General features: G+C 44.9%; 1 protein-coding gene across 1 annotated transcript in view; it reads left to right on the top strand.

The window, feature by feature from the left end:
- Positions 1-25,117, top strand: part of NCLN (nicalin) — a 46,140-nt gene that overhangs the window by 5,389 nt on the left and 15,634 nt on the right. The window contains exons 2-6 of the mRNA XM_086946759.1: positions 9,531-9,721; positions 9,982-10,126; positions 21,936-22,030; positions 22,831-22,911; positions 23,052-23,155. Coding sequence (XP_086802885.1) covers positions 9,531-9,721; positions 9,982-10,126; positions 21,936-22,030; positions 22,831-22,911; positions 23,052-23,155 — 616 coding nt within the window. The remainder of the gene's footprint in view (positions 1-9,530; positions 9,722-9,981; positions 10,127-21,935; positions 22,031-22,830; positions 22,912-23,051; positions 23,156-25,117) is intronic.

Raw genomic sequence — 25,117 nt, 5'->3', positions numbered from 1 at the left:
TCTGAGGCAGCACCAACAACAACAACAATGGCGGCAGCGCCAGAAACACGAGACTGGAGGTAGGCTGGGGCACAGACACTCGGTTAAATGTGTAAGGCTAGCATGCCAGTAATAGAGTGTAACTCAAGCGGTGCAAGTCGATCAAGATGTACAAATCGTGCTGCAGCTGTGAGTGCGCGAAATAAAGCACAGGGATTAGATTTAAATTACCCCAGAAGCGTTTGCAAATGTCTACGAAATTATACAATGGCGCTCGCAGTACAGCGCTATGCTGTGAAAGAGGCAGCAGCAATGTCAGTACAAGTACAACAATAGCGCAGTCAACAATACCAGGCAGGCAGGCAGGCAGGAGCTGGGGCGAAGGAAGCGACCGCTGCTGAAAGCATCAGGACGGTCACATAAGGGGCATATCAGAAAATCAGAACGCATCAATAGCTAGTTTTCTAACACCTCACTGTTGTAAGAAAGTGTGTATCTTGAAAATCCACATTAATATTAATCACTTGTGTAAAGTTAAGACTGTTTGCTGTTGACACAACTGAGTGCCAGAAGGGTTAGAGTAGAGCAGGGATATTGGTTTATTTATTTTATTTATATAATTTGTAGAGTGCCTGAATCACCCCGGGTGGGGTATCTCTGCGCTGAGGACGTGAAGAGGTAAGGACCAGGAGCTAGAAAAGTGATGTCTTGAGTTTTTTTCTGAATGCCAGGTAATTAGTGCATAGTCGAATATCTAGGGGAAGTTGGTTCCCGATGTGAGGGGCTAGGTAGGAGAATGCTTTGCCTCCTAGTCTGGTTAATTTTATACGTGGTATGGTGAGAAGACCTTTCCCTTCAGAGCGAAGGGAACGTGGAGGGGAGTGCCTGACCAGTTTATCTGACAGATATGTAGGACCCATTTGATGGCCTTTGAACACCATACAGCAAATTTTAAATTGTATTCTCTTGCGTATAGGGAGCCAGTGCAACTCGTGGAGAAGGGGGAGTGATTGGGTACGAGGAGGGGCACTGGTTACAGGGCGTGCTGTTGTGTTCTGTACCACTTGTGGACAATTTAACAATGTCTCTTTGACAGAGATCAGCAAGGCATTGCTGAAATCCAGGCGACTGAGTACCAGGGCGTGTACCAGGGTTTTGCGTGTGGAGGAAGGGAGGAAGTGGAAGACTTTCCGAAGCAGGCTGAGTGCATGGAAGCAGGCCCGTTTAATTGCAGTTATGTGTTCATCCAGGTTAAGTTTGTTATCTATTAGAACTCCGAGACTTTTGACCACTGTATTTGGAAGAGGAGGAGGCCCTAGTTCCTCTGGCCACCAGTTTGGTGACCAGCTGGTGGTGGCGTTTTTAAATAGCATTATTTTTGTTTTGTCAGCGTTCAATTGGAGGACGTTGCTACTCATGTGAGCAGAGGATTCTTTTAGTGGCCAGGGCTCATAGGTGTGCTACTGTATCTCGGTGCCCAGTTTCAATGGGAGATTCAGCGTTACATTCGCATTCTGCTGGTTGCTAAGAGTGAGGGAAACCCTTTCTCCGGTCCGTCCAAGAGAGAAGGAAAGTTAAAAGACTTTTAAAGAAACTGCTGTTCACATGGCACTCTAGTTATCCAAATGCAGCCAGTAGTTAAGACTACACCAGAGACGATTTAAAGGTATTTTGTGTTGCTTTTCTCTATGGTGGAAAGATATATTATCTGTCTCTTAGGGCTAATGCTGAAGGAGGACTGACAACTGCACAGAATAAAAAGCAAATATGTTATATGAGGGCATTTGGAAACAAGTCCATTGCAGCTTTGCCCTAATCTAAGTTCCGATTTAGTTTCATGGTTAGAAATGGCGCTTTAGAAGATCCCTGATTGAAGTGCTTTTTATCCTGTTTCGTAACGCCTTTGTACAGTTCCTAGTGGGTTCTTTGACTAGGCACGCCTAGCGCAACTATTGGGCAACCACAGTGCCTGCAGCATGTTTGTTTTCACTGACAGGCAATTCCTGTTTTAATTATGGCACTCCATGGCCCGTATCGTGGTGTTGCAATACCGCACTGATTAGGACAGTTCTTCACATTGCGTCTGCACCAACTGCAAGTTAACCACGCTAATGGACCTGCTTTCTCGTTAATCTTTTGAGTTGACCTGGCGTACACTGTTGGTCTCTAGGTACAGCTTCATGAAATCTCTAGTGCCAGAGCCAGCTCCATGGTCTTTGCTTCGGGCCCCAGAGCTGTACTCTGTGCCTATTGATTGTCATTTTATGTAGCCAAAAGGTAAATTGTTCATTACTAGGAACAAAACTAATAATAAAAAATAATCGTATACATTTCATTTTGATAGTAACCGAATACCTCATTAAATGTTTTATTCATTTGGGATTTTTGCAAAGCACTTCTAACTACCCCAGGTTTGCCTCGGAGCCCTAGATGCACTAACAGTGTAATATATTGCTTAGTCCAGGTGACGTGAGCAAATCAGTGAACCAAGATTTAGGAAACTGGGTTTTTGTTGCAATTGTTTCCCCACTTTTTGCCCCCTTTATAGCTACTGGATGTTTTTTTAACTGACAGTGCACTGAGGCCTGCTAACCAGAACTTGGGGACAGTACTCTTTCCTTAACGCCTTAATTGCAGCGGCAATTCCGGGCGTTCTAAAAGGTGGGCGGACCTGCAACGGCCAGTGGTCGTTCGCAGCACCATGTTTGTACACAATTGGCAAAGGCCTTTAGTACCCCTGTAAAACCCTAGTAAATGGTACTTCTGGTACCTAGAGGATGAGTACTAAAGAGTATCCCTAATGACTGCCGCATATCTTATGCCACCCTAAGGGACCCACACACAGATTCCACACAAACTGCCATTGCAGGCTGCCTGACAAGGTGCGAACCACGTTTGACAACATTGGCCTACTCCCTGCGTGCCATGCCAAAGACCCTGCATGTGCTATATGTAAGTCACCCCTAGAGCAGGCCTTGGAGCGTTAAGGCAGGGTGCATTATAGCATATATGAGGACATAGCGGCATGAGCAGGTATGCCCCTGTAATGTCTAGTTCTATTGCTGGATAGTAAAAGTGAGCTGGAAAGCCATCTTAAGTTATGTACTAGGCACTGGTTAAAACTAGTTTTCCAGCTACATAATGGTTTTATTGAAACACATGGTGTTTGGTTTCAAACACCTCATATTAGTATAACCACACTGATTCCCGTTATGGATTTATTAATACATGCACCCAGAGGGCACCTTAGCCCCTTCGCTGCTTCTGTCGGCCAACGGCCATCGCAAGCAAAACCTCCGTAGTGCTGCCCAAGTCTGTTGGCTGCAGCGGCCCCACCCACTCTGCTAAATCGCTGCACGGCGGCGTAATTGCCGCCGCGGTTAAAGGTGCCCCCTGAAACCTACTAGTCCTCTAGTGTGCTGGCTGACTGGTCCTCTCCAGCCTGCCACCACAGATGAGTTTCTGACCTCTGGAAAGTGAGAGCCCTGCTCTGGTAGGAGGTGTTTACACCTCCTCCAGCAGGATGGCTAGTAAATTAGCATGTCAAGGCAGGGAACTTCAAAGAGCTCACTGCCTTTGATAAGCAATACTGGTTTCCTCCAGACCTGGGAGATGCCATCCCCGAGGCCCATTTGGCACCAGGATATGTGGAAAATTAGCTATGCAAGGAGGTGTTGGTTGTGGTGAAATTATTAACTCTGGAACAGGGTGATGCCCACTCCCCACAGTAAGTGGTCATCTAGGGGGGTGTAGTGACCCCAGTGGTAAGTAGCCAATTGGCCTCTCCCCCCTCACTCTCCTTGACACCCTAAATTGAGTATTTAGGTGGCCCTGTGACACCAGGAAATTAGTCTGTTTGGAGAAGAAAGGAGTTCTAAGAAGAGCCCACAACACAAGAATTGAGGCGCAGCATCTAATTTGGGGCCAACCCTCATTGTCTGCCTGCTGCCTTCAACAACTACACAGACCCGGCTCGTCCAGAAAGCGGTGTCACCCCAGAAGCTGTGTCGGTGACCCACAACTTCACCTGGCTAGCAACATCTCCCCTGGAGCAGTACGTCAGCCGGCACCAAAAGGCCTGAAATGAGCCTCTGCCAGCGTGACCCCGCCGGACAAAATAGCACTGTACACAAGCCCTTGGCCCAAGTTGCCATTAGTCGATGGTGCCCATGAGGCACAGGGACCATTAAGAGTTGAGGGCCCTCCCCCCACCACCACCACCACCTGTCCACCGGGCTTGTCCACCAGTCCCCACCTGCCTCCTCTTTTGCCGAACGGCAGAAACTGCAAGAGCCGCAGGCTACTGAAAACTGAGCCCAAGAAGCACCACTGCACCGAGCCCCGCAGCCCAGGGAGAAGTGGACCAACAGTGCCAACCGGTTCGGAGACCTTCAAGAGCTGAGCTCACCTTTAGATTTAGCCCAACTGGTCCCTCCATCTCTGCCTGCAGCCTATTTGTGCAGGCCCCTCAACAACCGCGAGAGCCTACTGCAGTATGACCTCGCTGGAGAAATCGCCACTAGAGCTGAGCCCACCAGCCAGAGTTCCAGTGGACCAGCAGTGTCTCTGCATTCCAGAGGAGCTCAGGTGCTGAGCTACCCTGTGGGTTCACCCGGATTGGCCCCCCAGTCCATACTTGCTGCTTCTTTGCTAACTGGACTGTTCCCAGTTGACTTCAACGGGGCAGCCAATGCTGAATTGCACCACTTCACCTGGAAGCCCCAGAGATGAACGAGGTTATCTGTTAGTGGTACCTTTGACCTTGTACTGTCGAGGCCTGGGAACACCCAGGTCTGCGAAGCGCTCAGCCTCAGTCCCTAAGGTTTTGTTTTGTTTAGTGTTAATTTAACCTGTATGTAAACAATACCCAATACTTAATCAGGACTTTAAAACAGCATTGTCATTGTACTTCAATAAAGATATATTGTGAAAGGCTTTCAACTCCTAATCAACAAGCATTTGCAATGCAATAGGTCTCGCATTTACGCAAGTTTGAGCTATTGACATTGCAAATGACAATGCCTTTTTTATTTTTGTTTTTAAAACATAAATAAAAGGCATTGTCATTTGCAATGTCAATAGCTCAAACTCGCATAAATGCGAGACCTATTGCATTGCAAATGCTTGTTTTTCGTTGGCTCTGGGGAAAGAAGGGGTGGGCAGATCAGAGGGGAACTCCCAACTGACCACATTTGTTTCCACCGGTGCAAATTAATATAACAGATTTCTTAACTTAAGTTATGAATATATGTGGCGCCTCCGGGAGCTTTCCATTTCACTTCTCCTTAAGAATGGGATTTATACAGAAAGAAACACGTCATGTTGGTATTTTGCTTACGTGTGGTCATGCCAAGCCCCGCCTCTTTTCTCTCGCCAGACTTGTAGGGTGACTAGGCCACTAACGGGTTCGGGCAGGTTCAGCCTGCCTCTACTTTCACTTTGGGGAGAAGGGCTGGAGTAGCCCACATAGAGACGTCTTGGTTCTGGGGGGCAGTAGATTAACCGTGTGCTGCCCCGCTGCAACCCCATGACGAGTCCTGCTCCCAGTGGGGTTTCCTCTCCACCACCTCTTTTGGTGAAAGTTCCTGCTCCCTGGAGCGCTCTTACACAGAGGGCTGTAAAGACAAGTTATCTTCTCTGAACAAGGGAGATCCTAACATCAAACAAGCCCCTCAAACCTGCCCCTCCTCCCCACATCACAGGCCTTCAGAGTCGGCAGGAGGAGAGGCTCCCGCAGTGGAAATCCCAAAGCAGCAAATACACCCTGAATACAGTAAGTGACCACGTGCCAGATAGAGAATGGGGTACGGGTTCGCCCCAAAGAAGACGCAGCAAACGGTGAGGATAAATGAACATATGGAAGAGACATAATAATGCAGAGGGTGCAGTGCCAGATAACATAACACAGTGCATCATGCCATAAATAAAATGTTAAAAGCACACCGATTACTCACAGCTGTCGCTTAGACTGACTGCAGAATTAAACAAGCCGTGAGCGTGTACTTCAGAAACCGGAAGTTCTGGAGCGTCATGCCTGTCGTGGGGCGGGACTTACGTCTTCTGCAGGAAGCCCGCACCCACGAAGTGGCTGGCGCAGAGGAGCAGTGGTTTCGCGGGGCTCCCATGCCTGAGGGAGAGCCCTGCGGAGGCTGCAGAAGTCCGGAGTGGTGCTGATGCGATGAGTGGGGCTTAGTTGTACTGGGGGGAGGGGTGCGCGCGTGTGTGTCTGTGTGTTTCTGTATACGTGCGCTTGTGTGTGTGTGCGTTCATGTGTTTGTGTGTGTGCGCGTGTGTGTAACGCGAAGCGAAAGCAGTGGGGGGTGTGGCTGTGTGTGTGTGTTGGCCGTTACTGCATGCGAGAAGTGCATGAGGCTTGCAAGGGAGATGGGAGATGGGCACAGCTCGTAAGCTTGCAAGGGAGACAGGAGATGGGCCCAGCTTGTAACTGTACACGGGGAACGCGTGCGTGCCTCAGTCCAGCCTGCGTGTGCCCATCTCCGGTCTCCCTTTCAAGGCCCTGAAAAGCAGGGTCGACAGCTATAGGTCTCGCTGGCGACAGCGCTTTTGCGTTGTTGCTAGATGCGAGACCTAAAAAAGGTTAAATCTGAATGACTGACAGTTACAAATTCACTGTAGTTACATGTCTTTGGTTTTTACACATCATCCATGACATTTCCAACAAAACACAAAGCCCAATGCATTTCGGGTTCTTTTAGAAACCCTTCTTCAGGGGTTGATTTTCAAAGATGTGTATTTCACATAATTACAAAGTTCAGTTCCTTCCTGTAGGCGATACAACATAAAAGAAAATTACCAAGTAGTTATCTTAGAGGTTACCAATGAATTAGATACAGATTGATAATTGGATTTGCACATGAATTACCTTGACCCATACTTACCATAAGTCCTGAAGAACAGTCCCTGATATCGCAAAACAAAGTAGTTACCCAATTACAAAGCTATATGTGTTAAAAATATATATATCACAAATGTTATCTTTCGAAATTGGTGTGGATGTCCTTTTTGAGTTTGTGCATCTATTATTGACTGTGTGTATATTATGAGCAAGCACGTAAGCGCTGGATTATCCCTCTTCTTTGTCAAATGGGGTTGAGGACCTGTCGGCCAGCACTCCTGGCACTTCAGCTGTTAGATTCGCAATTTGTAGCTAAAAACGTAGCTCTTTTTCTAAAATCATGTTTGAAGGCACGTAGTAAAATTGGGCTACCGTCTCTCTGATCCCATGTTTATCTGAATCAACTCGTAAATTGGTTTTATGTAAAGTCTTTTAAATGATATTTCGTAATGTAATAATGTGTTTTTACGAAGATTGTATTTAAATTGTATGATGTACTTTTTATGATTTTCCAAGCGTTAATTGAATAAAAGTTTTGAAACGACTGTGTGTGTGTAACACATGTCTAACACTCCTCCTTGATAAGCCTAAGGGTGCTTGACAACTCTACCACAAAAAGTGCACCTTGGGATTGTTCAAGCAAGTCCAGTCCACTAATAAGGGATATCTGGACTTTATACACAATTTAACTCTTTTTGTTATATAAAGAGCCAGCTTCCTTCACAAGTTATGAAGTGTCAGAAGATACCCCCAACATGGTGGCAAAGTCCTGATAGTCTAGGCGAGATGGAAAACTACTGGTCTTGAGCGTCTGAATGGTTTATGAAGCCCTTGCTCATGCTTTACATTTTTCATTCCTAAATGTGTATGAACGTGTGCATTTTTTTTTTTTTTTTTACCAGTCCTGTAACATTTTTTTGTTAAAACCTTATTGGTTTAGTTGTGCCAATGCAGCAAGCTACAGAAAACACCAAATTGGCTGAAAATAAACAGATTTAAAACAGTAATACAAAGTGCAAGAGATGTAGGTACTTGAAGCAAATCATGATAGAATGAGCCATGCTTTTTCCATCAACTCTCGCTCCATAATCTAAAACCTCTGTCAGCACATGTGTGAGAGATCCTTGATTCATTTTGTTGTGAAAATGAATACAACGTTGATCTGAGGCTGCTTAGGTCCTGGACTCAAGTCTCTTCTGTATCCTAACAAACTTTTTAGGCCTGATCTTTTTGAATCCTTTTCAAATTAAATTCGAGCCAAAATTATAATAAGGGAAAGGTCTGAAAGATTAGTAATATCTAAAATTGCATGTGGGGCTCTTGACTTAATGCCCCATATTATTAGATCACCCACTATAATAGATTATCATGTTAATAAAACAGTAAAGTGCAGCAGCCAATTGGGACAAAATGTGTTACTGAGAGTACGGCAAGACTGTGGAGTGTGTGGTGACCAAGCATGACGACAGATGCGTAGTTAACATGTTTATGAAGTTAAGATAAGCAGCACTTACTTTCATACCAAAGCCAGTTTCCCTGTACTAAGACGCCATATCCTGAATCCTAATTGTTCTTAAGTTTGCTAGTATGATGCCATGTAGAGGAGGGAATATTAATTTGCTGGGAGGTGGGGTCATGTGGGTAGTTACAGTCCTCCGTTTCCTCGCAGAATGTTATTGGCAAGTACAGCTGCACGTTGCTTACCTAGAGGAGGATTTTTGTCCTTTAGGAGGGTCCTTGTAGACGGAATTCCAACAATGAAGTCTAGAAAGGACTATAAACTGCCAAAGTGCACTTTATCGGTATACATTTGAAATGGAAAAATCTGATTGGTTTACGCAAAGCACAGGGTCTATGATCAAAGCTTGTATTTCTTCGATCGCCCAGTGAACTCTTCCATTTTAGTCAACTATACTAAAAAAGATCTGGAGATCCATGGTATCCATTTGAAAGTGCAGCTCCTCTCTTGCCGGGGTCGGCTATTTGCTGCATGGGAAGATTCGATGTGTATATATATATATGAACGAAGTGATTTTATTAAATTAGAATGTTACTATGCTCCGATTTAAAAAAAAAAAAAAAAAAAAATGGAAGTTAAGCTATGTGTATTTTGATGTGTAATAACTTTTTTATACCGCTGTGTTATGTTTTACTTGTTTTTATCAGGATAAGAGGTAAATTGCACTTTTATGGTTGTAACAAACCAAATAAAGTTTTATTTTGACTTTGACTTTGAAGTCGGCTAAAGGACCTAAATGCACATCCAGAGATCAATGATCTGTCGGAACCATGTGTGAAGCGGTTTATGATTATTGATTGGTATTTAATGCATGAAAAAGAAGCCTGCTATATAGGGTCAAGGTTTCCAATATGCAGATTCCTGTTAGTAATCCCAGTCTTGTTCACATTTTGAAGAGATGTGAGGCACGCTCACTTTCCATCATCACTGCCAGCACTTGTGTTGAGTCATTGGGGGCGTGCACTGTTGGCAGCAATCTGAGTGCTGATTAGATCTTGGGCAAGGCAGGTGTGTACACTCTCATCAAGAGTTGCAAGGAATGTGAAGATCTGCTCTGCTGAGGCCTGTCAACATCTGGGATGCATCGATGGCGAGTTTCAGGTCTTGTCTTAGTAATACCTATGTTGCTTCCACTATGAATAACATCACGCCGCTCTCTTCCGTGTCTCACTGCAGGTACTCGGAATGCTGTACTCAACACAGAAGCGCGCACAGTGGAGGCAGATGTCCTCAGTCGACGCTGCGTTCTGATGCGTCTCATTGATTTCTCGTACGAGAAGTACCAGAATGCCCTTCGGCAGTCAGCTGGGGCTGTGGTCATCCTTTTGCCCCCAAACCTATCCACCATGCCACAGGACATCGTGAAGGTACATATATCTGGATAGCTTAACAGAAGGACTTGTTAGCAAAGCTAGGCTGTGTGCCTCCCCAGCGGCTATTGGCTGTTTCTAAAGTCTCGCTACCCTGTTGGGGGATCTCCTTTTAATCCTTGTGCTCTTCAGAGGTAGCAGCACGTTGACTGCTAACTGTTGGGAACCTTTCTTGGAATTGCATTGGGCCAGTGTAACATTTGACGCTATTCCAAAACAACAAGTAACATGTCACCTTGTTTTATTTTTGTTCTTAGCAATTTATGGCTATCGAGCCAGAAATGCTGCTTATGGAGACGGTTGTTCCGGTGTACTTTGCAGTGGAGGACGAAGAGCTCATTTCTATATATGAGCAAACCCTGAAGGCATCTGCATCTCAGGGCTCCGCCTCCGCGGCTGAAGGTCAGTTCAGCAACTTGATGGAAGCCATCCTTTAGTAGCCACTGTTGTGACTCCATGTGTCACTTTGTCAGAACACTCGGAGGCTGCTGTGGTGTAATGTAAGCAATATACAAAAACACCTGCAAATAACTGAGTTGGTATGTTAATGTTTTTTTCACTGATGGTTACCGCTCCCCCCTCTTTCCAAGTAACCCAAAAGCTGTAATTAGCCAGAAGATAAAATGTAAATAAAATGACTATTGGTAGGTACCCGTATTCGCAATATCTCATCAGCTGAAGGTAGGCTATTGCATTTCAATACATTTTGAAATTCCCAGTTTAGACTGGTCTCTTTCCTACGAGGAGTTGGTTTTAGTTGATTTCAATTTTGGAGTTGTTAAGTTAATCAAGTAGTAAAATGATATCTAGTTAAGAGTATCTTGTAGCTCACCCTGTGTAACTGCCTAACATTTGTCCATATAAGGTCATTAGTGTAAGTATAAGAAAATAAGTTAAGCTACCTTTCATAGATTCACATGCTTGAATCCAGATAAATAGCAGTTAAATAGTGCATCATATATGAACGTTAAATATACGTGTGTGTGTGTGTGTATATGTGTGTATGTATATATGTATATATGTATGTATATATGTATGTGTATATATATATATATATATATATATATATATATATATATATATATATATATATATATATATACACATACATACATACATGGCACATAATGTAGAATGTGCACAATACATTAGCGAATGGCGGGATATACCTTACTATAATGACTCACTTTTACTGTTAAAAACGCTGTTAAAAACCCCTGGCCCACTACCGCCTCTCTGTGGACTGTGGAATTCAAGCAGTAGTGCTGCGTAAAGGTTTGTCTATTTTTCCAGGTTGCTGCTCTGCAGATGTTTTGGATTCACACACGCAAACAACGCTGTCAAAGTTGATATACTTCTAGTAGAATGAGCCCTCACCTTAGTTTGTAATGGTGTGCCAGCTTTTTGATGACAGAAATGTATGGCGGTAGCAATCCACCTGGCTATACTTTGTTTAGAGAGTGGAGAACCTTTCCTAGGAGCACTGAATGCCACTAGCAATTGACTTGATTTACCAAATTGTTTTGCTTTGTTAAGTTAAAACTTCAAACATCTCTTGACATCTAAGGAATGTAATGTTCATTTTGCTAAATTTTTTGGTTCGGGAAAGGATATCTTTAAGACTATTGGTCCACTTAAATGGAAGTTTGATGGTACCTTTAGAATGAATTGTGGGTTCTTTTGCAGAATCGCTCCTAAACCCTAGAAAGGGTTCTTGAATGGTGAATACTTGTATTTCACCTACTCGCCTTGCTGATGTCAGTGTCAGTAGGAGTGCCATTTGCCAAAAAAGCATTTTAATGTCCACTTTGTGTACAGGCTCAAATTGGTTCTTCATTAATTGTGAGAGTACTGTTTTGCGTTGCCAGAGCGAAGGAGGACGTTTTACTTGCAGGTAAACCTCATACAGCGTTTTCAGAAATTGTCTGATAAGCCTGCTGGACCATAGCGATGGTGATGTTGATAATCATCTGAAGTGAGATCTGGCCGCGAAGTGTACCTTAATGGAGGTATGACCAAGACCTGACTGTGCCAGATGTAACAACTGTGAAAGAATTTCGTCCGGTGTAGATGACAGAGTCCAAGATTGTCCGTTGGCGTCAAAAGTAAAACTGCTTCCATTTAAGACTATAAGTCTTGTTCATAGTATCTGCTCCAGCTAGAATATCTCTTCATTCTCCTGGGACGTCCAAATGTGAAAACCCATTGAATTCAGGACCCAAGCTGAAAAGTGTAAGGATATTGGGTCCAGATGAAGTACTTGGCCTTGATTCATCAAAAGCAGACTTGGAAGTGGTTGCAGTTAGATGTGCTGTCTCTTTAATAGGAGACATAGCTAAGTGAACCAATGTTGCCATGGCCATCTCTGAACTATAGGATTAAATCCTGAAGGTATCCGTCCTTCATCTTTCTGAGAATCCTTGAGGGGAGTCTTGAGGAAAAGCGTATGCAAAGAATCCTGACCATGCGACCGAAAGAGCATTCCCCCACAATCCTGGTTGTGGATGCCAGCTTGCGTGGAATCAGTGATTACAATTTTGGGACGTTGTGAGCAGGTCTAGATGTGGCATGTCCCATCGATGAAAAATGTCCTCTTGGACTTCCTGATTGATCTCCCATTCATGGCTGTTTTTTTTTATTCTGCTTGCCATGTTTGCTAGAACATTTTGCTTCCCAGGTACATGTTCCACTTTGAGGTTTATCTATTGACTGCTCCCATATCCTCTGCGCCTCATGACAGTGCTTGGGATCTTGTACCCCCCTTTCTTGTTGATACATTGTGCATGGTTGTGATGTTGTCTGTGCGAATGAGCACTGCATACCTTAGTATTCTCTGCAGAAAAGCTTGTAAGGCTAGGTGTACTGCTTTGAGTTCCAGAAGGTTGATCTGTAGAAGTAACTGAGATGGACTTGCAAGTCTTGGAGATGAGCTCCCAGCCCTCTAAGGAAACATCTGTTTGATTACAAACTGGGAAACTTGGGGTATGAAGGTTAGGCTGCTGGAGAGATTTGCCTCAAAACCACCAAGAGTTCCATACATATTCCTGCAGTGACACAAACTATATCGTTGCAAAAACGTAGCGTATGGTTCCATTGTTTGCCCAGTTCTTCTTGCAACTGCCGCATTTCGGAGGCAGCAGAACGGTCCCAAAGGAATGCCTTTTTTCCTTACACTAAGCGGGTAAAGTGGATCAATCTTGTTAGTCTTTCTGGTGTTGTATATGCCTTGTTCTGCACTGTATCCAGTGTAGGTCCCAACAAACGTTATCCTTTTGGACGGCGAAAGGCTTATTTTTGTGGGTTCAATGTATAGCCTAATTTATCGAAAAGACGTAAGCATGCTTTGGTTGAACTCTGTGCAGTCTGATGGGAAGGTGCCTTGACCAACCAATCTTCAAGTTGTGGAAATACTTGGTGTTATGCCTGTCTTAGAAATGCAGCTACTGGAGCCAGGTACTTTTGTAAAAGTGTGGTGGGGGTCTATTTAGAGGACTTCAGGCCAAATGTGAGAACTTTGCACTGATAATGGCTGCCGGCTACTGTGAAACGTAAACATTTTCGATGGCATAGATGGATTGAAACCTGGAAATAAGCATCTTGGAGCTGAATTGTTGTCAAATAATCTCTCTGGTTTACAAGACGTCTTGAATTGTGACCATGAGAAATGTCTGTTTCCTGAGATATTTGTTCTCAAATCCAAGATGGGTCTCCATTCTCCTGACTGCTTCCTGACCAAGAAGAAATGGGAATAGAAACCTCTTCCCGTCTGGTTTCCAGGGAATCGTTCTATGGCCCCGTTGCTGAGAAAGGTCTAGACTTAAAACCTTAGAAGATGCAGATGTTTTGATGGGGACTTCTGGGGTGGAGTCAGGGGGTGGATTTTGAATGAATTCCAGTATTTGACCGAACCTAATTGGAGCCAACACCCGCTGATCTGTTATTTCCTTCCATTCGGAGAGGTGATTGGATTTTTTTTGTCTCCGAAGCATGCCGAAGGAGATGGAACTGTAGCCGGTGCCTGTAGTTCGTCACTGTTGCCTTCTGTGTCTTTTCCCTGCAAACCCAGCTTTCGTCTCTGTCACTGTTGCCTTCCTGTGTCTTTTCCCTGCAAACCCAGCTTTCGTCTCTGAGTTTGCCTTGTGTAGGCTGCTGGAGGAGGTTGTTGCTGCTGGTATTGAGGTTGAAACTGCTGCGATCAAAGTTGGTATGTTGTATACCTGTATGGTTGGTAACCAACCATGTCAGAAAATTTACCTCTTCCTCGTGCACCACGAAATGGAATTTCTCTGTATTGCAGAGTGCTCAAAGACTTTGTGGTATCCGTATCAGTTTTTATGGATTGGAGGGCCTCGTCATTGTGTTTATCGAAGAGAGGTTCACCATCATATGACCAGTCTGAAATTTTTCTTTGTACCTCTGGTCTAAAAGAAGTGGCCTTCAACCACACCTGGCTCCGTAGGATTGCTGCTTCTTTAGCTGTCTGAAACCTGTGGATGCAAAGTCCATTGCGGAGGCAGTGATTTGTGAGGGGGCTTGCTATCTGTCTTGCAGGATCTTTTTGGCTTCTGCTTTGACATCCAATGGCAAAAGATCTATATATAATGCATTGTCTGACCACAGCTATTGGTTATATTATCTGAGCCCTGTCAATGAATTTGGTGCTCGGACCGTCAACGCTGACATAGAGGAGAAGCGCTTACCAATGTTGTCTAAACGCCTTCCCTCCTTTTCAGGTGGTGCCGATTATTGACACGGATGAATTTTTTTAATATCTCTGAGCTGCTTGGGTGACCAGAGCGTCAGGTTTCTTGTATCCAATCAGGCAAGCTGGAGAATTTTCTGGTACCTTATACTTTTTGTCCGGACGTGGCAACACTGCCGTCACTGTTGCCGGATTGGGGCCTCTCGCTTCCATGGAAGATGTTCCATGAGGCCCTGTGAATCAGTCAACCAGTGAGGTTGTGCTTTGGTGAGCCTTTCCCTGCACCTGGTGCGCGGGCTGTGAAGGTTATCGATGGAGACACAATTCCTCAAATCTGGGAAATTTCGGACCTGTCCTCTTCAGCAGGAAGCGGGGGCTTTTTGTCTGATGCTACAGTACTCCTGCTGCTTTGGAGGGCCAATTTCCGATGAGCAGATTTTTTGGATTGTTTGAACGAATCGGGGGAGAGGGGAGGAGGCAGAATTTTCAGCCCATGAAGAGTGTCAGGTGTGCCACTGGGGTTTGCTGTAAGTGAACTGAACATACGAATCACCTGGGTGTATTTCTTTATTGACTTGGTGGCAAGTTTGTGCATAACTGACTGAGTTTTATGGTCATCTCAACCTTCTTTCCTTAAGTGCGTTGAATCTCTGGCTTCCGTCGCCCCGCATCTGCCTCGTTTTGGAACTATAGGGGTGCCTCCATTTGGAGGAGGCATTAAAAAATGTTGAAGAATGAAGTCCTTTCGATTGTGGGTGTGCCCCAGTAACTTGGGCAGAGGGACCTGGGTGCTATGTACCCGCTGGGGTCGGCCCGCTCCCTGGTCACTGTCCTTCACCCCCAGGGGTACGATCAGCCAACCCTTTCCTGGGGGATCAACAGCAGTGGGGTGCCCAGAACCCTGCAGGGACCCAGATGGCAAACTCAAGCTTGGGCTCCCAGTCGACATAGTAAGGCCATCCTTAAGGTAAGGAAATATGACTTGCAGTGGTATGAAGGGGCTAGGTCGTTGTAGGGGATGGCTTTGGACTTATGGCGTGTTTATCCCTTGTGATTGTGCTAGTGCATTGCCACCACAGGCAATCAGCCCACCTTGCCGTGGCTGTGGGTCCGGCCCCTGCTGGACTGAACTCCCTGTGCTCAGCCAACCACCTGGTGGGGTGGCAGCAGCATCCTGATTTCCTTGAAGCAGATTGTGTGATGCATGTACGTTGTTCTGAACTTGGTTTTGGGACGGATGCTCTTTGGGGGCTGTCTTCATACTATACCATTCTGGTGGTTGTACATTTTTAGATGGGACCGGTTAGCCGGGTGACCCATTTGTAACAGTATTGGCACTCTACAAGGACTGTTTGCACCCAATCTCCCTGACCCCAGCCACTAGGACTGGGGCAATACCTTCTGGGGTCCATCATTGGAGCTCCCCTTGAGACAGGTGCCATCTGGACGTTTGTGGCTAACGCGCCACCCTCAAAGGCGGTCTTTTTCAGCTTATTTATTTTTATTTAGTGTATTTTGATATCGCGCGCAGCTACCCCAAAGGGGTGTCCCGGCGCTCCTGTGTGACTACATACAGCCTAAGATGGTTATTTGAGGCGTAAGTCGATCAACAGAACAGGTGAGTTTTAAGTGCTCTCCGGAAAGGTTGTTCATCCTTGATCAACCGGATGGCATTAGGAAGTTTTATTCCAGAGGGCCGCTGTCAACACCGGGAAAGTTTTCCCACCTGAGCGGGTTTTCCTAAATCTAGGAACAGTAAGGAGATTTTTTGACGAGGAGCATAGAGTTCTGATGTTATTATAAGGGGTCAGGCAAGAGGACAAGTAGGCAGATCCTTTGCCTTGCATGGCTCGATGGGCTAAAACCAAAGCTTTGAATTCTGCCCTTTTGTGCAGTGGTAACCAGTGGAGTTCACGACGGTGGGGAGTAATGTGCTCACGTAGGGAGAGACCTGCAACCAGTCGCACAGCCGCATTCTTATGTTGGCTCAGTTTGACGTGTCTCCCTGGGCCTGCTGCTGCTTCTCTCTGTCCCTTCCGATAATATTGTAGTATATGGGCCCTGTATTACCCAACAAGATTGGGTGTCTAGTCCTACTACACTGTCAAATCTGGGATGGATCTCAGTGGGTAGTACCCTCTTGAAGATGTTGTAGAATAATGCAACATGGGGGACCCGTGTCGGTCCTGTCTCCTGCCCCCATCGTTCTCTCATCCTGTTTAAGAATTCAATCTGTCTTCCCAGTATTCATGCTCTCCTCCATTGGTCCTCCTATGTCTGAGTGGTCATGGGAACATCTGCCTTGGAGCTGTCCAGGTCTGATGTCTGAATGAATTTGATGCAGCTCGTCACGCTTAGTGTTGATAAGCGTGACTGCAGGGTTGCAGGCTCAGGAAAACACTTTATTGGGCTGCTCCCCAATTAGACTGCTGAGCAGACATTTGATGTCACCTAAAGCTAATTTTATACCCAAGGTGTTCTTTTCAAAGCACGAGGTCCATTTTCCTGTCCTGTCCTTCAATCTGGGCAGTTTATTCCTGAGCCCTTCTTTGTACCATCTGTTACCCGAGCACGTAGATGGTTCCTTCTGCACCTTTCTGCAGTAATGAACATATCCTGACTCGGGGCACCTCTGTCTGTTTCTCTGAGATGTAGCGCTCCGATAGTCTCAGGCACTCCTGCATGTACGGTTAGTTCCATTTCAGATCTTCCCCTCCATGCCGAATGCAGTCTGCAACAGCCCTGTTTTTGGTTTCAAAGGATCCCTCCTCTGGCCAAAGACTGTCACACTGGTGGCTCTTCCTTTCAGTTCACCAGGTGATAAAAAGGCCACACGAAGGCCTTGCCCTCTTCTCTAAATACTAGCTCTCTTGGGGTTGGCATGCCTGACCAGCACGTTCAGGGGGAGCGACTGACGTCCTCTTTCTTCTTGTGCACGCGCAAAGATTCCATGCTCCTCCTCTTGTGTCTCAAAAGCGTGTCCCTGTCAGTCTTACCTGGCTACTTATTTCCTGGTCAGCCTCTTCTCTTGCGCCAACAGCTAGGTGATGTGTGTTACTTTCTCCTGACTCATCCATGAGCTCATCTCTATATGGAGCCCGAGGCTTAGCTCCTGTGCCTTGCAGGGGAGTTGTTTCCCCTACTTGCTGGGCTTCCCAGGTGAGAGCTTGTTCTCTCTCCCCATTCTTAACTCTTGTCCTTACTCTAACTCCCACCTGGGTTGCCTTCTTGTCTCCGTTCTTCGTGCTGTTCTTCTAGGCAATGTCTTGGCATCAACCTCACTCCCTGACACTTCCTCCATGCGATTGGCATGTGTGGCGAGTGTACAAAAATAACAAGATTCCCCCATGGTCTAGTCTTAGTTTCTTGTATGGCGTTGCTCTCAAAATTCAAACATTAACCTTCAATTTAGTACAGGGACAACAATATCTTTTCTTTCATTAGTTATATATATATATTTTTTTTGGTAGGTTTATCAAAATTATTTAAAATATTTTTATCTTTTTTTAGAGTGAACATCAATTCATCAACATTGGTATTAATCCAATCAATCTTAAAAGTGTAAAAGTGACTGACATAATTTTTACAATCTGTTCAGAATGTACTATATATTTTACAAAATAGGTGAAGAAACAACAATTACCCTGTCTAACACACTGACTCACATACACACCACTCATTCATACAATACCACAATCTTGCAAACTCTAAAACAATTTCTAAGGTTGAGGTAACTCAGATCGTCAATGTTTTTTTTCACGCCAGGTCTACGCGCGTTTCGGTGGGTTCATACCACCTTCCTCAGGATAGTTTTACTCTTCCCTCATCTCGTGTGTGCAGGGTATCTTCAACTAAGTGAAGACCAGCCGATGTGTGGTTTTTCTCAAGTATAGATAATGGCTTTCCTTTTTAGAGATACATCAACGACACTGCTAATCTCTCATAGATGAACCTGTATGGACTGCTTCTTATCATTATTTGCTTGACAGATTCTTCTTATGGTTATTCCCAATTATCTTGTTGAATGCGCTACTTGGGGGCCTATTCTTTTCTCGGTGCAGGGGAGATGCAGGTTGAGATGATTCTGTTCTTGTAATTCTTTTTCTATTTATCCTTTATAAAACTTAGCCTGACCCTCTTTTCCATACATAACTTTCAGGGTTATAGCGTCGGCTTCGGAAGGGGAGAACAGGCAGGAGGACCGTGCATGTCGCACATTACACTGCAATCAGAAACTACAATAACCCTGAAAGTGATGTATGGGAAAGAGGGTCAGGCTGGATTATAGATGAAGCAGAAGAAAATTCAAGTCTATCTCTGCCACAAGTTTTATGAGAGATTAGCGGTGTCGTTGATGTATCTCTAAAAAAGGAAAGCCATTCTCTCTACTTGAGAAAAACCACACATTGGCTGGTCTTCACTTAGTTGAAGATACCCTGCACACACGAGATGAGGGAAGAGTAAAACTATTTCTAAGCTGGTCCTGAGGAAGGTGGTATGAACCCACCGAAACACGCGTAGACCTGGGGGGGGAAAACATTGACGATCTGTGTTACCTCAACCTTAGAAATTGTTTTAGAGTTTGCAAGATTGTGGTATTGTATGAATGAGTGGTGTGTATGTGAGTCAGTGTGTTAGACAGGGTAATTGTTGTTTCTTCACCTATTTTGTAAAATATATAGTACATTCTGGACAGATTGTAAAAATTATGTCAGTCACTTTTGCACTTTTAAGATTGATTGGATTAATACCAATGTTGATGAATTGATGTTCACTCTAAAAAAAGATTCAAAAAAGAAAAAACTGTTTTAAATAATTTTGATAAACCTACCAAAAAAAAAATATATATATATATCTAATGAAAGAAAATATATTGTTGTCCCTGTACTAAATTGAAGGTTAATTGTTGAATTTTGAGAGCAACGCCATACAAGAAACTAAGACTAGACCATGGGGGAATCTTGTTGTTTTTGTATATAAGTGTAGTCCCCTCTTTTCCCTGGTCATAAAAGTAACCATAGAGGGGGTCCTAAACTCTGTCAATGTGTGTCGAGTGTAGCCCGTGGCTCCCCCTTCAGAGTCTGATTTTGTGGGACTGGCGCACCTTTCTTCCCCTCCACTGGTAGAATCATCTTCCAGGAGGGCCACAAACCTCCCTTTGACCTTATGGCGCCTGGTGTGGGTTTGAGCAGAATGTGCTCCTTGTCTGGCTTGGACCTGATGGGTCGGAACTGATGGGTCAGGGGTCAAACCCAGAGGGAGCTTGGCAGTGGACTGCGCACCAGGGCTGATTGCGTCCAGGCTGGTGGTACCTGTGATCCTCTTCCCCGACTGGTGGCTTGCTGCCCTGGGAGAGGTCCAGCAGCCTCCTTAACTGGTGGATAGGTGTAACCCAGTGCAGCGGTGACTGGGATGGCCGGCATCAGCAAGAGCACATCCCTCCTGGTGTATAGTGGGGGAGGTACAGGTGCCTTACTTACGGGTTCGGGGATAGGTTTGTTGGCTGAGGCCCCCTCGAAGCTGGCCCACAGTTATAGTAGAACCTCCAACTAGGCTTTCTTATGTATTGTATTGTATACCTGGTCTGTATGTGATTCTTTGAATACTCTATGGTGCTGGTGTTGAAAGTTTCCCCCTCATGCCAGGGAAATGCGTGGGCTTTGGTATGGACGAACCACCCTCTGAAGTGTTTCTCTAGTTTCCTAGCCTGTATGGGGCACCTCACTTGCATATCGTTTAGTGGAGTCTCCATAATGCACCAGGGAACATGTTTTAAGGATTTTGCAAATTTGGATTGTCTCAAGATTCTTTAACTACAAATTATACTCTACTTTTGAGGAACGGTGTACCCTGGGTGGTAACAAAAACAATTGAATGGTTACAAACTCTATAAAACTCAATGCATTAGAAAAAGGACATTTAACACTAAACGAGACAAATGCAGTGAAATAGTAACAACCTGTAACAGAATGCAATCGTTAGTTCAGAGCAGTACGAGTTGATTTGTAGTAGTAAACAAGCAAACATCAAATTCTGATCTGTAAAAAAAAAATTTAATAAAGCATAGGCTAACATGACATAACATTTAAACTTGCAGCATATTGCAAAATATAACAGCAATACAACATTAGTAAATGCATAAACTGGATAATCTAGAGGAGACAGAGAAAAAGATTGACAGAAAAAATTATTACTTTATCCAAAAAACCTTAGCCCCCTCCTAGCACCTGCAGCCAGAGTAGAGTGGATTCTCTATGTAAAACGCAGAGCTACGTGAGCATGATAGTCTGACACTGTCGGCTCAGTGGACAAAGGGAGCAGTATTTTTTGTGGATAAAGAAATAACCTGACCACAATCGCCCCTCTGTGGCCAGACACAAGCTACACCTTATCTCACCAAAGTCTGACAGTACCCAATGTTCTGAATTACACCATATGTCACACCCAGGGGTAGTGCGTACTGACTGCCTGACACCGAGCAGTCCAAGCAAAAAAAATCACCTTTTAACTTATTTTCTATTCAGCAGAAATGATACGAGTTCATTGGAACTCCTGAAAATAATATGGCAGTGACTGGTATCATATGTTTCGACATTCTCCACATTGTGCATACAGTTGTCACAGCGTACATTGACCTTACTGATCTTGACAATTATGCTTGCCTAGGTGATAGCATACATCAACATTGTTTCTACTGATAACCTTGTAATTCGTGCATGGATTATGGCATACAGAGGCATAGTTACTTCCAGTATCGACATGGTTGTGCGGGCATAGATTATGGCTTACAATGACACTTCATTTGGGGGCATTGACATTGCTATGCAGGCACAGGGAACGGCATTGCATTTATTGGTAATGCCGTCATTGGGCCTGCACACATCCTGATATTCATTGACATCATATTTGCTCGTTCTAACAAGATTGCTGTGTGGATTAAAGTAGGGATAAAAGATGTTGTATTTGTGCTAATTAACAGCAGCTGAATTCAAAAGGAAAGCAGAGCAAGCCGGTTTTGTTAGCTAGGAAGGCGAACTAATGTCAGGGGATTATTACGGAGGAGCAGAACCTGCGAAATAGACAAGAGATGAGAATTGGGAGAATGGAAGGTCAGTTTGTAATCGCAGAGAATCCTCATTCAGCTGATGGCTACACTGTGGAACTGTAGAACTTTTAAATGGCTGAATTGCGGCCCGGTTATGCTTCATGTAACATTTTCAGTGATTCCTTCTATAGCATATTCTTGAAATGACAATGATTCATAAAACTGGCTTGCAATCTACAGTACTGTGGTATTTGAGGTGCGATTGCCTCTCATGGATTTTCTCAAATTGTATACGAGAGAGTATGAATGAGTTTCCATACAGGTTTGATAAATTCATGTCTATTTCAGTTGTCTGTTACTAGTGTCTTGCTGTGGTAGAAGCTGTCCCACCTAGCAATGTTTTGAAAAATTCAGAGATGGAAAAAATAAACCTTTATTTTTGACATCAGTCTTTTTGTTTGCAGTCCTCCTTCACACCGCTACGGCGAACGGTTTCCAAATGGTGACCAGTGGTGGTCAAAGCAAAGCAATCACTGATTGGCAGGTGACCAGTGTGGAGGTAAGTTTGGCCTGTTGGTGGCACTGCCATGGCCTTCTAAACTGCAATGTTAGTTTGCGCGCATTGTCAGCAGTGCCAGTAAAGTGTGTGCGTGATTGCTCTGGATAAGGGCTTGCACACAAAGCTATAGGTATTCTCTACCTGGCCCCCTATAGTACTTCATGAACCTCTATACATTGGCCTTTTGGTGGTGTGCAATGAGGCACTCCCAAGAACGAGCCATTTCCTGGTACGGTCTCTTGTTTTATTAATTCAAAGTATCACGCTTGTACAAAGTACTTGAAGTTGCTGTTCCTCTGTACTTGTCCCACAACATCCCCTCTGACTTTTGTCTGAGAACGTTTTGCCTGCAGCCTGACTTCATTTACACGCAGGCCACAACCTCCAGTATATTCTGAAGAACTACGATCCACCTTCACACCCTGCTCTATTCCACCAAAGGCAAGCCTTTGTCATTGAGAAGCGCATAGTGTCTCGCTGTATCCTCTTTACGTCACCTGACTTGCATAAAATATCTAGGTTGATGCTGTGCTGGTGATATCCTCAATAAATAAATACATCTTTCATCAAAACAGTCTGTAATAGGACTTTCTTTAATGGGTTGCCTGTATTAACCGAGCTTTTGTTTATTAGGTTATTACAGAGGGTATGGGGTAGAAACTACTCCAAGATGGTTTACTAGTTCAAGACTAGTCGGAATAATGAGTTGGGCTGATAAGGTTCGGCTCAAAAACCCTCTTAATGCATATAAGATGCCAATATCTGTCCTTCGTGTTGAGTACCTGTTGTTCTTGTTGTAGGGAAGACTAGCAGGCCTGGGTGCTGAGGACATTCCTACCATTGTGCTAGTTGCACATTATGACTCCTTTGGCGTAGCCCCGGTGAGTGACTTCTGCTTTTGTTTCTAGAATGAATCTTACCCTCCTGTGGTGGGCTCCTTCCCTTTTTCCACAACATTGGACCCTATACTGCCATAATCTGGGACTTCCTGGCTAACCTTCTCGTTCATGTCTTCCCACAGTGGCTCTCCTACGGGGCTGACTCTAACGGCAGTGGTGTCTCTATCCTCCTGGAGCTGGCGAGGCTCTTCTCTCGGCTCTACACATACAAAAGGACTCATGCAGGGTAAGAAAATGATAGAATCAGGACAGAAAGAGAAATGTGCATGCAGATGCTTCCCACTTTGCTCAGAGCCTGTTCTTTTTAAATACCCCCAACACTTTTAAAGATGCTTCATTAAGAGTTCTTCAGAGAGGCGTCCTTTCTATTGGCGGAGGACACGTTGAAGCATCTATACTATATGACAGATGGTTTTGGGAATTTGTCTAGTGACACTGTAATAAAGTCCTCATTTAGCGCTCAGTTTGCAATAGGCCTAGAAGTTCGCCTAATCTTTTCATAGGGGTTACTGGATGCTCTACCAGGTTCTGAATGAGCGTTTCGTGGACTTCTATAAGAACAGCTCTTCCAGTACTGATATGTAGAAGTTGGGGCCAGACCACTAACTCTGGGTGGTCCCTCATAAGCTGGAGTAAAACACTGAATCAATCAAGTATTTGTAAAGCACAGCAAATCCCCCGTGAGAGTCTCAAGGCGCTAGGTTTGCTGCTTGTTTTGTGGTGAGATGTTAATTCGGACAGCCACGTCTTGAGACCTTTACTGAAAAGCTGGAGCGAGGACGAAGTTCTGAGCTGCAGGGGAAGGGCGTTCCATGCTTTCGCTGGCAGATGTGAAAGGGAGTGTCCTCCAGCGTTAAGTCTGCAGATCCGTTGGGGGTCTCTGCAAGGAAGAGAGGCGGATCATAGCTGTCTGGCTGGTTGGTGGAAGGTCAAGCTTTTGTTGATGTACGCTGGTCCTTCGTTGAGCAGGGCTTTGTGTGCGTTGGTCAACATCTTGAACTGGCATCTCTTCTGGATCAGAAGCCAGTGTAACTTCTTGAGGTGGTGTGCGATGTGATTTCCTCTGGGGAGGTAGAGGATGAGTTTGGCAGCTGTGTTTTGTATAGCATGTAGTTTCTTCAGAAGGTGTGTGGCAATTCCAACGTAGAGTTAATTCCCTTAGTCCATCCTCCTGGTGATGAAGGCCTGCGTGATGTTCTGTTTGGTGTTGACTGGGAGCCTCCTGAAGATCTTGTAGAGCATGCAAAAGGTGTTGAAGCAGGCGGGGGAGACTGCGTTTATCCGTTTCTTCATGGAAAGTTTGCTTTTCAAGAGAATGCTGATGTGGGTTGTCGGGCGGAGGATGGGCCAAGTTCAGCAGGCAACCAAGCATGGTTCCATAGAGAGGTGTTCTTCCCAAATATGAGGACGTCTGTCTTAACTGTGTTGAGCTTGAGACATTGTCCTTAATTCACTCAGCGACAATAATCATAAAACTGTGTCAGTTGGCTTTGGTTGTGGAGGGGTTTTCTGACAACGAGATGATTGCTGCTGGCATAGGAGATGATGTAGAGTCTGACATCTGATGATGCTGCATCATGTACATGCTGAAGAGGGAAGATCTTTGGGGGACTCTGCAGATGATCTTCTTGGGTTCCGATGTGAATGGTGCATGACTGATCTCTGGGTTCTCCATGTGAAGTATGAGGAGATCCATTTGAGTGCGTGTACCTGGATTCCGATGTGGGGCAGTCTGTTGATCAATATGTGATAGAAGACTATGTTGAAGGTGGCTGATAGGTCCAGGAGGATGAGGCCTTTCATTTTGGCTCGGTCTAGGATGGCCCTGATGTCGGTGGCTGCGATCATGGCTGTCTCGTTGCTGTAGTTATCTTGGAATCCGTTTAGAGGGGTCCAGAATGTTGCAGCATTCTAGTTAGCTGCTGGTTCGTTGCCTTCTCTATTACCCTTGCTAGAAAGGGGAGTAGGGAGATTGGTCAGTAGTTCTAGGGTTCTGCTGGGTCGACAGAAGGTTTCTTCAGGAGAGGCCTCACTCACTTTGAGCTTCTACTGGTCCTAGTGATGATCTGTGGCAGAACCATGGGGTGTGCTAGTAGGAAGCAATATGTTGCTTCTAGAAAATTAAAGCAGCTAGGCACACTTTAAAGTGACGCATTCCTGGCTGAGGTTCAGGTACCAGAAATTGCCA

Source organism: Lissotriton vulgaris, chromosome 12, assembly GCF_964263255.1.
Source record: "Lissotriton vulgaris chromosome 12, aLisVul1.2, whole genome shotgun sequence".
Taxonomy (NCBI): domain Eukaryota; kingdom Metazoa; phylum Chordata; class Amphibia; order Caudata; family Salamandridae; genus Lissotriton; species Lissotriton vulgaris.
This window is presented reverse-complemented; position numbering and strand designations above follow the sequence as displayed.